Here is a 13770-nt window from a genome sequence, read left to right as displayed (position 1 = left end):
TAATTACTAATCATTAAGTTGGTTTTTGAACTTTAAGTTCGGTTTGATCGTAAAAAGTTTTAAATTTTTTTGTAACCGTACTATTCAATGGTCACACCAAATATATAGTTCGGTTTGATCGCAAAGAAAAATTTGAATTTTTTGTAACCGAACTTCTTATTGGTAACTAATCATTACTAATCATACTAATCAATAATCATTAAGTTTGTTTTTGGTCATAACTTTTTAGTCGCAAAAAAAAAAAATTAAAATTTCTCGCAACGAAAAATTCCAATTTTTTTTGTAAGAATCTTCTTAATCGTAACGAATCATTACTAATCATACGAATCATTAATCATTACTAATCATTAACTAATAACTAATTAATCATTAAACTAACACATTTAATTAAGTAGGATAAGTTTGGTATTACCAAAACATTTAGATAAGGGGTGACTTAGGATTCTTTATAATATCTTGCCTAAAAAAGAATCATGGTCCCCACAAAATCTCGTGAAATCTCATGGTCCCCCACAAAATCTCATGAAATCTCATGAGTTTTCTCCAAAATCTCATAAGTTTTCTCCAAAATCTCATGAAATCCTGCAAAATCATCTCTTCATTTCCAATTCCGAAGCTCCTACTCCCTGAGTTCCCAACTACAACTAAACACAAATCACTGGTTCGTTAATCCTTCGTCTCTTAATCAACTCTCCGGATTTTCTTATTTTGTTTTTTGCTTATTACAATTTCTCCTTCTTCAGTTCCTCTAATTGAAATTTTCCCTGGTTTTTATTTACAGAAACTAAACCTGTGAAATTACCGCATACGAGGTCATCGAATCATCATGAGCTTCTTCTTCTGGGACTTATGAAACCGGATTTTCACCTTCACCCAGTAGGTTTTTTTAGAGAAGAAGAGGTAAAATTTGTTCAATTACAAACCCTAAAACGTTACATTGGGTTTTTGGAATATCAGTAAATGTTTAATTTATGGAATAACAGGCTATTGGAGATGAATATGGAGATGGGTTTATAACATTGGGACCAGATGGTCCATTGAAAATTGATGTGGTAATAATACTCAATTGAATTTTAACTAGAATTTGATGGAGTAATTTTTGTTTTTTGTTGAAGGATTTTTTGAATGATTGAATGCAAGAAAGATTCTTGCAAAGAACGCGGTATGCAATGAAGCCTGATGAAGCTTTTGGACTTATCTTCTTGTGGGATAATGTGGTGGTAAGTCAATTCCATTTTGTCACGACACTTGGAGCACATGACTTGTAATCTTGTATTTGTATATCACACAGTGGATTCAGAGCTTTATGTTGTGCAGGTTTGATTATCATACAGTGTCGTGATATCTTCAGGTAGACACGAGAATGTTGAAGTTAAATGCTTGGGAACAGCTTGCCTCCGAAGAGGGTATGTAATCTGTTATCGCAATTTACCTTTATATGGAAACAGAACCACAAATACACATTGTTATGTATATTTGCTGTTTTTACTAGCAGGTTAGTTTCTGGCTAATTTTTAAGCCTTTTATGGTCCGTAGTGTCTGCCAATGAGAAAACGCGATGTGTTAGTGTCTATTAATTGTACTTTGGCCTTTATTAAGCTAGTCTCACCTTCTTTATGACATTCCTGATTGGTAGTTGTTTTGAATTTATCTAGTTTTTGGGCTTGTGAGCGTTTGATGTTGAGTGCTGTTGCATTCCCACATAAGTGGTTAGCTATGTAATAGGGGAATTTGTATGTGTCTGACACAGTAACGCCAAATTGAAAGTCATGCACCCCTACATGGGGATTAAGACAGCTTGAGAACTGGTGGAAGAGTGACTCTGTACAGTTAAGTTAGTTCAGTTTCAGTTTCATCAAATCTAGGTTTTCATTATAGCCTACTAGAGGACATTGGAGTCAGCAGTTTCCACTGGGTCACGGGTACTGCTGCTGATACCTGGCAAAATTGTAACAAATCATTACTCTTGCTAAGTAGGTCGACTCTAATATTCTTTGAATGTTAACCAGTAAAAACAACCATGGTGGTAGCTCATCAGCATCCGGAATAAAAAGCCACCAGTCAGCAGAACAAAGTGCTCTGTCCAGTCACTTTTATTCCCTTGAATAAAACTGAAGGCTGGACCTCTATAATTATCTGTCAGAGGAGAAATTACTTATCATAAACCATTGATTGCCTATTGTAGTAATGAAGGATGAAATGGCAGACTAGTAACTGTTTCTTTTATCATGCATGCTGAGATGCCCATATACACGCAGCAAGTTCCCCGGAGGAAGAAAGAGCCGAGTTATTTTGAAAGTAAACCACACCATCACTGCTGCTAATTGAAGGTAAGTAGTACTTCTCCATACCTGAGAGAGGCAAAAAGTCTTTGAAATTTTAGACTAGATAATTTAGTTTAGGTTAAGAATGTAATTCAGTGATGACATGCCTCAGACGAAGGGCTGTCGAGTTCTTCCCCGAGCCTCGACTGCTTCCAGTGTAGATCAACGTTGAGCTTTGTGCAGCCACCACGCCCTGGGATTTCCATTCTATTCACTCTTGCTTTCCATTTCTGATGATCATTGTCAATTTCCATATATGAGAACTCTTTCTTACCTGCTAAAGCATCCATATAGGAAATCCAAGACTAGAACAGAAACGCCCTTCCTGAAGAAATAAACTACCAAAAGTATTCCTAAATAGGGAACACCTTAAAGTGACCATCATATGCCCCTGCATCAGTTATGTAACTTTTTTTAATTCTCCACTGCTATTATCTGGGCTTCGGCAACATTTTAATCCTTTTGGGCATCTGTGGTGTCATTGGACCCACGTGGGTGAATGCCAATCTGGGCTTGGGTTGTTTGTTTTCTCTTGGATATTTGGTGTGTCTGCTCCATATTACTACCCGTATTATTATTATCTGGATCTGCTGATGTGTTCGATTCAATATTTATCTGATCAGGTGCCTTTTTCCTTTGCAGTTGGTGATGGATCCTAGTGAACAGTACAGAGATAGGAGACAATATTCTCTGGTGGGCCCTTTTCTGGCAGTATTGTTATGTTTTAAGCATTTAATACCTGGCGGCTCTGATTAGATCTAAGATTAATTGAATTGATAATTGCTATTAAGGATTAGACACCCCTATACCACACCTGAATCTTATTTCTCTAAGTTCAATAAAATACTGCCATGGTTGCTGCTGGAGAATCAGAAGGCGGTGATCAATATAGTCGATTTCATTGGGAAATGATTTCATTAGGTCTTCAGCAAGTTGAATCTCTTGCTAGGGTTGAAGTGCTACTTAAAGTGCTCGTAGAATCGCAATTAAATACTCAACTTCAACTGTCACAAATCGTGAGTAACACTAGAATAACTACTTGTATTAATTACAAAAATGAACATAAATTTGCCACAAACCCATCATCATCATCAATTAATCCATTTCATCAGCCAGGTTTGTAATACATTTGTGTATGTAAATAGAAAATTTTCGGTTAATTTTTCTAGATTATGTCCTGTATTTGCTGTGTTCCAATTATGCGATATATCTATATCCAACATCTCATTCATGTGTTCTTCAATTTGGTGTGCTTAAATTTGTAGAACCGACTGTGGAAGAATATAATATCAATGCTACATATAATTTCGCTGCAGACTTGAAAAGTCCACCAACAGGGAGTGATAATCAGGAGATTACCGATGTGATTCCTGATGATCACGATGATGGTAAAGAGAGAACCGAAAATGAAATATTTGATTAGATTTTGATTTATTTTGTTAATTTTTGATATGTTACTGATGTGTTGTTCCTGTATGTTTAAGCTGAAGATGTCTGTTAGATGACGAGTAAAGATGTCTTGGATGGATATGAAGAGCTATACCACGCAGCAATAGACAGTGACTGGGAAGTGGCCAGTAAATTTTTGGAGAAGCATCCAGAAGCGATTACAAAAGTGATCACTACTGATTCAGAAACAGTGTTGCACGTAGCTTTAGCTGACGCAAATCTGATGTTTATAGAGGAGATTGTGAAACTCATTCCCACAGAGATGCTAGAATATAGAACAGAAGCTGATGGTAGTACAGCTCTTCATTATGCTGCCGTATTTGGACGTGCTAAGGCCGCTGAGCTAATAGTAAACAAAAACCTCAAATTGACTCAGATAGTAAACGGGGCAGGAAGGGTACCACTTAATAGTGCTCTAATATCAGTTACAGCTGGACAAAGAGAGACAGTTGAGTATCTTTATTTCGGTAACTAGACACGAACACCCAAGTCCTTTCTCAGGACAAAGAGAGACTGTTGTGTGGCATGATTGATGCTGGTTTCTACGATATGTGTACAAATACTTTATATCTTTGGATATTGAACCGTGTAGTTCATTTCTAGGGAGAGTCGTCTGTTAAATTCTGAAACATATGAAGAAGTAATAAGATATACAAATATTTACTTAGTATAGACGGATTACTGAAAATACTTGAAGCCACTGAAACATAAGTACATTACATCTTTCTAACATATTCAAACTCGTTATTTGTAGATATTGCGTCGTCTCTTGTCCAGCGGTTTCCAGAATTGGTTATCGATCCAACAAAGAAAGTACGTACAAGTGCAATGAATTACATGGCCGAAAGGCCGTTTGCGTTTGCTAGTGGAGCCAAGCATACATTCTGGCAACACCTCATCTATTCGTGTTAGTTAGCCCTCCTTACTTTGCTTTGCATATATGTGAAAAAGTCCTATTGACATGCTTAGCAGAGCAATGTGTTGAATATGTTTTGCGGTTCTTGCTTACTGATGAACTGAGATAAAACTACCGCACCCTTAATTAGTTTTTCCTAAAACCTCCGCTATAACAATTTTTATAAATAATTTGCCATACGTTCATATATATTGAATGTGCTGAGATAAAATATACAGTGATTAATGTGGACATAAATTCTGCATATGAGCTTGACAACCACACAAAAGAACGCAATACTCAACGTGGCTTGGAAGGCACCAATGAAGACAAAGAGGACCTGGTTGAAAGATTTGAAGGTCCCTACAGAGACGAAGAAAACCCAACTGAGAATTCAGAAAACACCAAAGAAGGAAAACCGAAACCGTTCAGATGGGAAACAATTGGAGTTAGAGTCATGCTTCTCTACCTAATTTCTCTCATGATCAAGTTCTTCGTTTTCACTGTGCGCTTCATTTGGACACCAGGTCTTTTTCCTTTCCTTCATAGAACCGCCAGAGTTTATCTTGTTTTTATCTGTTCTTTAATTAAGCTGAAGGACAAATCAATATTAGAAAATAGAAAATTGGATACCTTCTATTAGATATTTTTAGGTAGGCATTTGGTAAGTTATTGCCTGTACATTAATTTTTGTGAACTTATTATGTACTCCAACTTTGGAAGTTGGATATATCAACATGTAGTATCAGGAAAAAACGATGTACACATGAATCATATGCACTCAATATATGTAAGCTGCGTCATGTGATGTGATCCTTTTCCATAGATAAAGCGATAAGATTTTGAATATCAGTCCTTTAGCCTAGTTCTCTGTTTTTCATCAGATAAAGCGATAAGATTTTGAATATCAGTCCTTTTGTAAGCTGCGCCATGTGATGTGATTCTTTTCCATAGTTCTCTGTTTTTCATCAGATAGATGCTCATTAGCCTAGTTTTCTGTTATTCATCAGAAAAATGCTCATTAAATACGATAAGTAGCAAAAATAGTGGTAAACTGGTAATGGGCATATATGGCTCTCCATGTGTTTTTTAATTTAGTTGTCACTTTCTTGTGTTTTTCTATTTTCAGTGACTCGTATGAAAGAGTTATTCAAACAATTATATAATGACAAAGTGAAGCACGAACAAGCCAAAGTCTTGGTTAAATGTATATTTACATCACTCAAGGAAAGAATGACCAAGCCAGGAGTAAAAGATTTTTTTAAAGGATCTGACGTCATGAAGATGGCTATAAGGCACGGAAGCGTTGAGTTTGTAGAGGTGTGCTTACAACTCTTTCCATCCCTGATCTGGGATAAAATGGGGGGAGAATATATATTACAAATGGCTATTGCTGAACGAAATGAAACAATTTTGAATCTTATATGTAAACAAAATGAAAAAGAAAAGATCGATCTAGTTTCCAAAAGTGATGACATGGGTAACACTATCTTGCATTATGCTGCCAAGTTAGCGCCTTCTGCTCAACTTAATTCGATCCCTGGTGCATATCTTCAAATGCAACGAGAAATGCAGTGGTTTAAGGTAAGGATGTTATATCATTGCCATTTAACTACCTTTTTATTTTTGCTGTTTTAACTTGATATAAAGTATTTCGATTTAGTTAAACTGAGTTGTTTTTGCATTTCCCAGCTTTTAAATCAATTTTTTTCCCTTCTTTGTAACTTCTTTTCCCTCGGAGGGTGGAAAACATGATTTCGAAGCATATGAAGTTTAAGAGAAATAAAAACGGGGAAACAGCACACAGCATATTTACTAAAGAGCACAAAGAATTAAAGGAAAGTGGAGAGAAGTGGCTCAAGGATACATCTGGATCATGCATGGTAGTAGCTGCTCTCATTGCCACTGTGGCATTCGCGTCCGCTTTTACCGTTCCAGGAGGTAACATTAGTGATAACAACAGCAGTAAGAATGGTATCCCAGTTTTCTTGGAATGCAATTCATTTATGGTCTTTGCAATAGCAGATGCCTTAGCTTTATTCTCTTCTATCACATCCGTACTAATGTTCTTGGCAATATATACTTCTCGGTATGCGGAAATTGATTTCCTCAAATCCTTGCCAAATAAGTTGATAATAGGGCTTGCAACTCTGTTCATGTCTATGGCCAGTGTGTTGGTAGCTTTTGGTGCATCACTACTTATCATGCTTGGGGAGAGAGTTACATGGGTTCTCGTTCCTATTGTGGTCTTTAGTTGTGTTCCTGTGACCTTGTTTGCATGGCTGCAGTTACCATTATTTTTTGAAATGATTCGTTCCACATACTGGGGTAACTTGTTTCAGGAACATACATATATCTCCAGCCTACGAATAAATTCAAAGAAAGAGGACTGAACTGAGAACACCGACATTATTGGTTGTTCAGGTCGCATTGAGTAAAAATCTCCTGGACTCCTATGCTTAATAGCCAGTAGTTTGAAGTATCACACAATTTGTCAGTTTGTTGTAGTTTTGTACAGTTTACTGGCAACCAATAGCAGTCCATTTTGATGAGATTGTCCAATTGAACTTTGAAAGCAGGTTCCTCACAAAATTCATTTTTGTTGTAATTTTATTCAGAATGTTTTTAATTTTTTTTTCCAACTGGTTTATCCCTGTCTTTTTCGGTTTTTAAAATGTCCATAAAAGATCTTATAGTTTGTGTTCAATCCGATTTCCTGTTGTTCTTCTCCGCCCCACTTCATTGGCTTATTCAAATACACATATTGGCTTGGGCTTAATCATTTACTCACTTTTGGTTGCCCAATTTCATAACCCTAGACGAAGTTTCTGGAACTATCTAAAAGGATTGTTGGTCAATTCATATAGGGAATATTCTGGATCATTCCAGAAGACATGCAGGGCAGATTAAATGCAATTTATGCCAGGAAACATGCATGGCAGATTAATGCAATTTATTTCAGGAGGTATGCTGGGAAAATTAAGAGGATTCATGCTCACCTCGAAAGTAGGGTAAGACTCTAATTCGCATCATATAAATATACATAGGTTCATAACCCAAATAGGTATGCAATCTTCACCACTAAAATTCTTGTGAAAAACTCAAGCTAACTTAAGATCGGAGGATTTTTTGCAGGTCCCCCCTCCCCCCCAAAACATCGTTCACGTGAGGAGAAAGGTGGAGGTTCGATCATCAAAAAATCACCATTAAATTCGTATTCGAGGTAGAAAAATATTTTAGCATCCAAACATTGGCGCCGACTAAGAGGGATCGAGAAAAGATAATCGTGTTTTCCCAAATCGAGTTATGGCATTAGTCAAACAAACTGTGCGAAAGGTCGATTCCATTAGCAATTCTCAAAAAGCAGGAGACAAGAAGTTGAAAGGAACGAGATTGAGGTTCAGTCAGCACTAGTAGTACCCAATGGAAACATACGGGGTCGAGATAGTGCTCGTGACAGAGCCCTAGATTGTGGTCGAGATTGAGATCGTGCTCATGATCGAAGGCGAAGGAATGGTTGTTGATGGATAAAACCCACAAGATCGAGTAAACATAGGACATGTATTCGGTAGTCCATCAAGGAGGAATAACGATCAAAATGACCTGCGACACGGAAGAACCGCGAATCCTAGTACAGAGGAATCACTGTTGAGCCTTTAGCTGAACGCGGTGGAAAAAGAGAACGATCTCTTGAGCTTAGAGCGTGAGAACCAGTATCGGCCAAGGATTGGTAATCTGAACAACCAGAAGAGTCGGTCTGTATGGGAGGGCCTTGGTAGTCGAGTTAACCCACAGGGTGCAGACCAAAAAAGAGAAGTGATCGATCTTGATAGACCAGAAAGAAATCTGTTGGTCACTGGATATATACTTAAACGAAGGCTTGTACGATCCCGGCGAGCTGGAACCCGAGCACGTCCAACTATAACTCAGCATAGTACGGACATAACTACCATTTCCTCAAAACGTCTCAAGAATGACGAAGACGAGGTTCGAGATCGGCACGATGAGAGAGAATTTTTGCACGATTACTATGCAAATTCGGAGCAAGGAAGAGCTGGAAGATCTTCCACTGGACCCCCAAGGGAAAACAATGAGATCTAAAGTTGACATTCTAGAGGATCAGGACTATGAGAAGGAAGACAGTAACTTTGATGGCGACGTAGACACAATAATGGATGCTCTTCTTTGCAATATGATCGATAAAGTAATGTCGAAAAAGCGCTCCATAGAGGAAATGATAGACAAGTTCCATCAATCCGAGGGGATCTTTCAAACTGAATATCACAAAATTGCGTCCGCCTTTGAATTTTCAAGTTCCCAAGCTGCCAGAATTCGATGAGAAGAAAGATGATCCATATCAACATGTTTTGCAATATGAAACTTCCATAACCCTGTGGTAGTACAACAATGAATTGGTGTGAATGATTTTTCCATAGTCACTGAACTGAGGAGTAATAACGTGGTTCAATCAACTCCCGTCACAGTCGATAGAGACTTACCATAAGCTGATTGACGAATTCTGCTCTAACTATAAATAAAACAATCGTGATCGTAAGGGATGCCATGCATTGTTCCTTCTTGGAATTCGGAAGGAGGAAAGCATCATACAGTTTACTCGACGATTCAAGCAATAGTTGGCCGATGTGGATGGATCCAACGATCAAGTCGTCATTGCGACATACAAACAGACATACCTATATGATCAGAGAGGTGTGTACGTTTCGTTGGTCAAGAGACCACCAAATACCCTGGAAGAACTGTATGATAGAACAGAAGAATACGCTCGATTTAAGGACGACTCCAAAGCTCAAGAGACGAGAGATGTTAACAGATCATTCAATCATCCAAATGATGGGAAAAAATACAAGTCGAAGAACCGTCTGAGTAGGCAGCATAACGATCGAGGTAAAGTTCGAGAGAAAATCCTAGGGGAACGAATGGAAACTGGATATCAGAAATATCGTGATATGAAGCTAATATCGTTGAATATACGACTTACATAGTTGTATGAGAAAATAAGAAAGGATTTGATCCCCCCTGCTCGTCCTTTGCCAACAGAGACACGTGATAATCGTGATAAGAGAAAATATTGCAATTATCATAAAAACCATGGTCACAAGAATGAGAATTTACGCTCTTTGCAGATCGAAGTCCAGCGAATGATAGACGCTGGAAAGCTACAAGAGTACGTGAAAATGGATTTTGGGAAGGGTTCGGGTCAATTTGGCACAACACATGTGATTAATGCATACGTGATTAATGTCAGTCAGGCCGGGATCCATTCAATGACCAGACGGGCATCAGAAGATGAGACCAGGATAAATATCAGGATGTTAAAGGAATGGTACGTGACAAATCACATCGACTTTGTCAGTCAAAATGGAGAAGAAATTCGGGAGCTTGGATGCACAAATATCAAGTTCTCTGAAGCAGACATGATAGGTGTATATGCTCCCCACAATGATGCTATCGTTATAACATATTGGATTAACATGTTTCGTGTACACCGTATTTTAGTGGATATAGGAATCTCAGTGAGCGTGTTGTTTTCAGGAGATCATTCCTTAATGAATCTCTCGCACTACTTGATCGAGGACAATGAAAATCCAATTATCGGCTTCAGCAGTGAAGTAAAAAACGCGATTTGGAAAGTAAAGATGCCAATAACAGTGGCAAACAAGTTCATTCTAGGCAGTTTCTTTCTACTGGATTGTCGAGCTCCCAACAATGCGATCGTTAGAAGAGAATGAATGCATGCGATCAGTGCAGTCATATTCTCATATCATCAATGCCTGAAGTTTATTACCCATGAAGGGGTTGTGAAGGTTAGAAGTGACCAGATGGCCTCCCAACAAGTGTCATGGGAATTCTATTGATGAATACAGGAAATCATAAGTTAGCGGGAACCAAATCCTCCGAGTCCAACAAAAATAGCAATTACAGAATCCTCTCCCTCCAGAATCATATATGAGAGAGGACGCGGCTAAACTCCCAATGGTTGAGAAACTGATCTAGGTCCAGACTGGGGATGAGAAGCACAAAACCACGTGCGTAAGGGCAAATCTACCCTCCCACGAAGACGATGGTTTGATTACATTGTTAAGGGAAATATTGACGTATTCGCATGGAGTTTTGCTGAAATTATTGGGATATATCCAGACGTAGCCTGCCACAAGATAAACATCGATGAGAAATTCCATCCAGTTCGCAAGAAAATTAGGAATACGACACAAAGCAAAAAAGATGGAGTTGTTGCAGAAGTCAAGAAACTGTTGGAAGAAGCTTTACTCGACCGGTACAATATCCTCGCTGGCTGTCCAATGTTTTTCCAGTTCCAAAGAAGAATGGTAAAATTCGTGTATGTATCGATTTTATTGATCTAAATAAAGCATGTCTGAGTGATCCTTACCCACTTCCACGAATCATAGTTTTGGTGGATAAAACCTCAGGATACGGGAGACTTTCATTCATGGATGGTTTTTCAGGGTATACCCAAATACCTTTGTTCGAGGGAGATCAAGAGCATAATTAATTTGTGACTGATAGAGGATTTTACCGCTATAATGTAATGTCGCTCGGGCTAGAGAACGTAAGGGCGACCTACCAGCATTTGGTAGAACATATGTTCAAAGATTTGATTGGGAAGACGATGGAAGTATATATCGACGATATGGTAGTGAAATCTGAGCATTTTGTCGTTCGACAACAAACGTTCGATATATTGAGGCGATACCATATGAAGCACAATCCAGTAAAATGTTCATTCGGGCTATCCTTGGGAAAGTTCCTTGGATACTTTATGACACACAGAGGAATCAAGGCAAATTCGGATCAAATAAGATCCATCAGAGAGATTTCATCCCCAAGAAGAAAGTCCATAAACTGGAGGGACTATTAATAGCCTTTAATCGTTTCATTTGAAGCTCGTCGGATCAATTCAAACCATTCTTTATGTTTTGAAGAAAACAATGAATTTTGTTGGACGGATGAGTGCGAAAGAGCATTCGATGAAATCAAACAATATTTGTCAATTCCCCCAATATTGGTGAGTCCAAAATCTGGACAACTTTTAGGAGTCTATCTGGATGCAACGAAGAACGTTGTAAGTGCAGTGTTGTTTGTTACTGATCCACATGAAAATACTGTTTACTTCGTCAGTAAATCTTTGAAAGGGGCAGAAACACGATACAAAAAAATTGAAAAGATAGCACTTTCACTGTTGCATGCATATTGTCGCCTCGAACCATATTTCCAAGGGAGACAGATCGTGGTCTACTCTGAATATCCGCTGAAAAGAATCCTGAAACGGGCTAATGATTCCAGCCGCTTAGCCATATGGTCAAATTTTCTGGGGGGTATGAAATCAAATATGAAACCAGAAGTGCAGAGAGCGGATACACTCTGGATGTGTTGTTTGCAGATTTTCATGTGGACGACATTGAAACGGTTGCTGGGGAATAAGAGGAGTTGTTCAAACCCATAGATTCAACCACTGATCAGACTGGGGGTGAGTCCGCAATACATGTTGATACACCTGAACCACTATGGACATTGTTCATTGATGGATCATCAAATGTTGGTGAAGATGGATTTGGATGTGTCATCCTTACGCCCGAAGGTTTAAGGATCGAGAAAGCGACTAGATTAGGCTTTCGAGAATCAAACAATGAAGCTGAATATGAAGCAGCAATCATCGGTTTAAAATATGAAAAAAAGTTAGATGCGAAGAGCGAGAAGGTGATAACTGATTCTATGCTAGTAGTCAACTAGTTTCTGGGGACTTATAGAGCCAAGGAAGAGAGGACGACCTTATATTAGATCGTATGAGAGAGCTGGTAAATGAATTCGACCATTTATCTATTCGGCAGTGACCACTTTTGGAAAACAGGCACGCAGACTCTTTAGTATATTTGTCTTCCACGGTCGATATTAATACCACTCGTTTCGTTGTAGTGGATTTCCAAGAGTTACCTAGCATCTCCGACAATCACTTTTTTCTGGCTCTCGAACATGCTAGTGGGGGAGAGAGGTTAACTATGTCAGCATAAGAAGATATCAAAAATATTGACAACAATATGGATCTTGACAGTCTAGTGATAGACGATTCAGGCAATCCTTCTAAAAACGCTTTAGACTAGCGCCAACCTTATATTCGGTATTTGACAACCAGTGATCTCCCATAAGATGAGAAACTCGCTTCAAAAGTGAAAAAGAATGCATAGAGATATTCTATGATCAAGGGATATCTATACCGCAAACCTGTAGCTTTGGAGCCATTTTTTCGATGCATATCAGCTGAAGAAGGTCAACAGATATTGATGGAGGCTCATGAAGGAATATGTGGAAAACATTATGGAGGGCGCAGTCTCCCGCACATGATACTTACCCAAGGGTACTTATGGAAATACATGCATAAAGATGCTAAAGAATACGCACAGAAATGTGTGCCATGCCAAGAGCATGATCCAATTGTTAGAGAATTTCTCGATCGAACTCGCATGCGTTTCTATCTCAAGCATGTTTGTCAAGTTTAGTTGTCAAAACTATATGTCTTGATTTATAGACTACTTATAGCTAAGTCTCGGTTAAGACAGTCTAGTGTAGTTGAGCTCCAGACTCCATGGAGATTATCTTGCAAAGATGAAGAACTACTCAAGGAACAAGTGGAACTTTATCCGACTAAAAGGTATGTGGAGACTTGAACTTATCTATCACTCAAAAGTGTATATACTATATCTCCTACTCTTGAGACAAAGTCGCATAAGTATGATAGTTTTCATACATACACATTTTCTATTTCGAGCCGAGTTTACTAAACTATCTTTTTCTTGAAATATGTGTCGGTAATATTTCGTTTTAACCACTTTTCATCTTTATCCATGACGAAAGTCATGATGACATTTTAATCTTGAAAATGGCTTTGATGAAGATAGTCGTGAACAACGATTATTATAACTGAAAAAGCGGGGGTATAACAACACCACCCGATATTTCTCTTAGCAATCTGTATGGACAAACTCGAATAAAATTTTAAGAGAATCAACAAGACTCAATATATTAAAAGCATATCAACGAGTTAGATTATCTCAATCTCTCGATTTG

The 13770-nt window shown here is 38.2% G+C and overlaps 1 protein-coding gene across 17 annotated transcripts; it reads left to right on the top strand.

The window, feature by feature from the left end:
* Positions 1–538: 538 nt before the first annotated feature.
* On the top strand, positions 539–7398 carry LOC113357816 (ankyrin repeat-containing protein NPR4-like). Of its 17 annotated transcripts, none has more exons than XM_026601298.1 (12): positions 540–661; positions 782–900; positions 1116–1220; positions 1318–1406; positions 2186–2330; positions 2967–3017; positions 3590–3712; positions 3809–4221; positions 4528–4586; positions 4908–5195; positions 5798–6252; positions 6408–7398. In XM_026601298.1, coding segments are annotated over exons 9-12 (1398 nt in total). In that variant the 5' UTR covers positions 540–661; positions 782–900; positions 1116–1220; positions 1318–1406; positions 2186–2330; positions 2967–3017; positions 3590–3712; positions 3809–4221; positions 4528–4585; the 3' UTR covers positions 7062–7398. The 17 variants fall into 17 exon arrangements, 16 of the variants coding, with proteins under 16 accessions (XP_026457083.1, XP_026457071.1, XP_026457084.1 ...); XM_026601286.1 differs by having other exon boundaries at positions 4528–4680; XM_026601299.1 differs by having other exon boundaries at positions 3809–4680; positions 6408–6609; positions 7011–7398.
* The last annotated feature ends 6372 nt before the right edge of the window (positions 7399–13770 follow it).

This window comes from Papaver somniferum, chromosome 3 (assembly GCF_003573695.1).
Source record: "Papaver somniferum cultivar HN1 chromosome 3, ASM357369v1, whole genome shotgun sequence".
NCBI classification, from domain to species: Eukaryota; Viridiplantae; Streptophyta; class Magnoliopsida; order Ranunculales; family Papaveraceae; genus Papaver; species Papaver somniferum.
This window is presented reverse-complemented; position numbering and strand designations above follow the sequence as displayed.

Bases quoted from the DNA above. Each gene is read 5' to 3' on its own strand.
- LOC113357816 (XM_026601290.1), top strand. From the start codon at position 4,602: ATGAATTACATGGCCGAAAGGCCGTTTGCGTTTGCTAGTGGAGCCAAG. The intron at 5,196-5,797 runs GTCTTTTTCCTT...TTCTATTTTCAG, and splicing joins GCGCTTCATTTGGACACCAG to TGACTCGTATGAAAGAGTTA. The intron at 6,253-6,407 runs GTAAGGATGTTA...CTTTTCCCTCGG, and splicing joins GAGAAATGCAGTGGTTTAAG to AGGGTGGAAAACATGATTTC.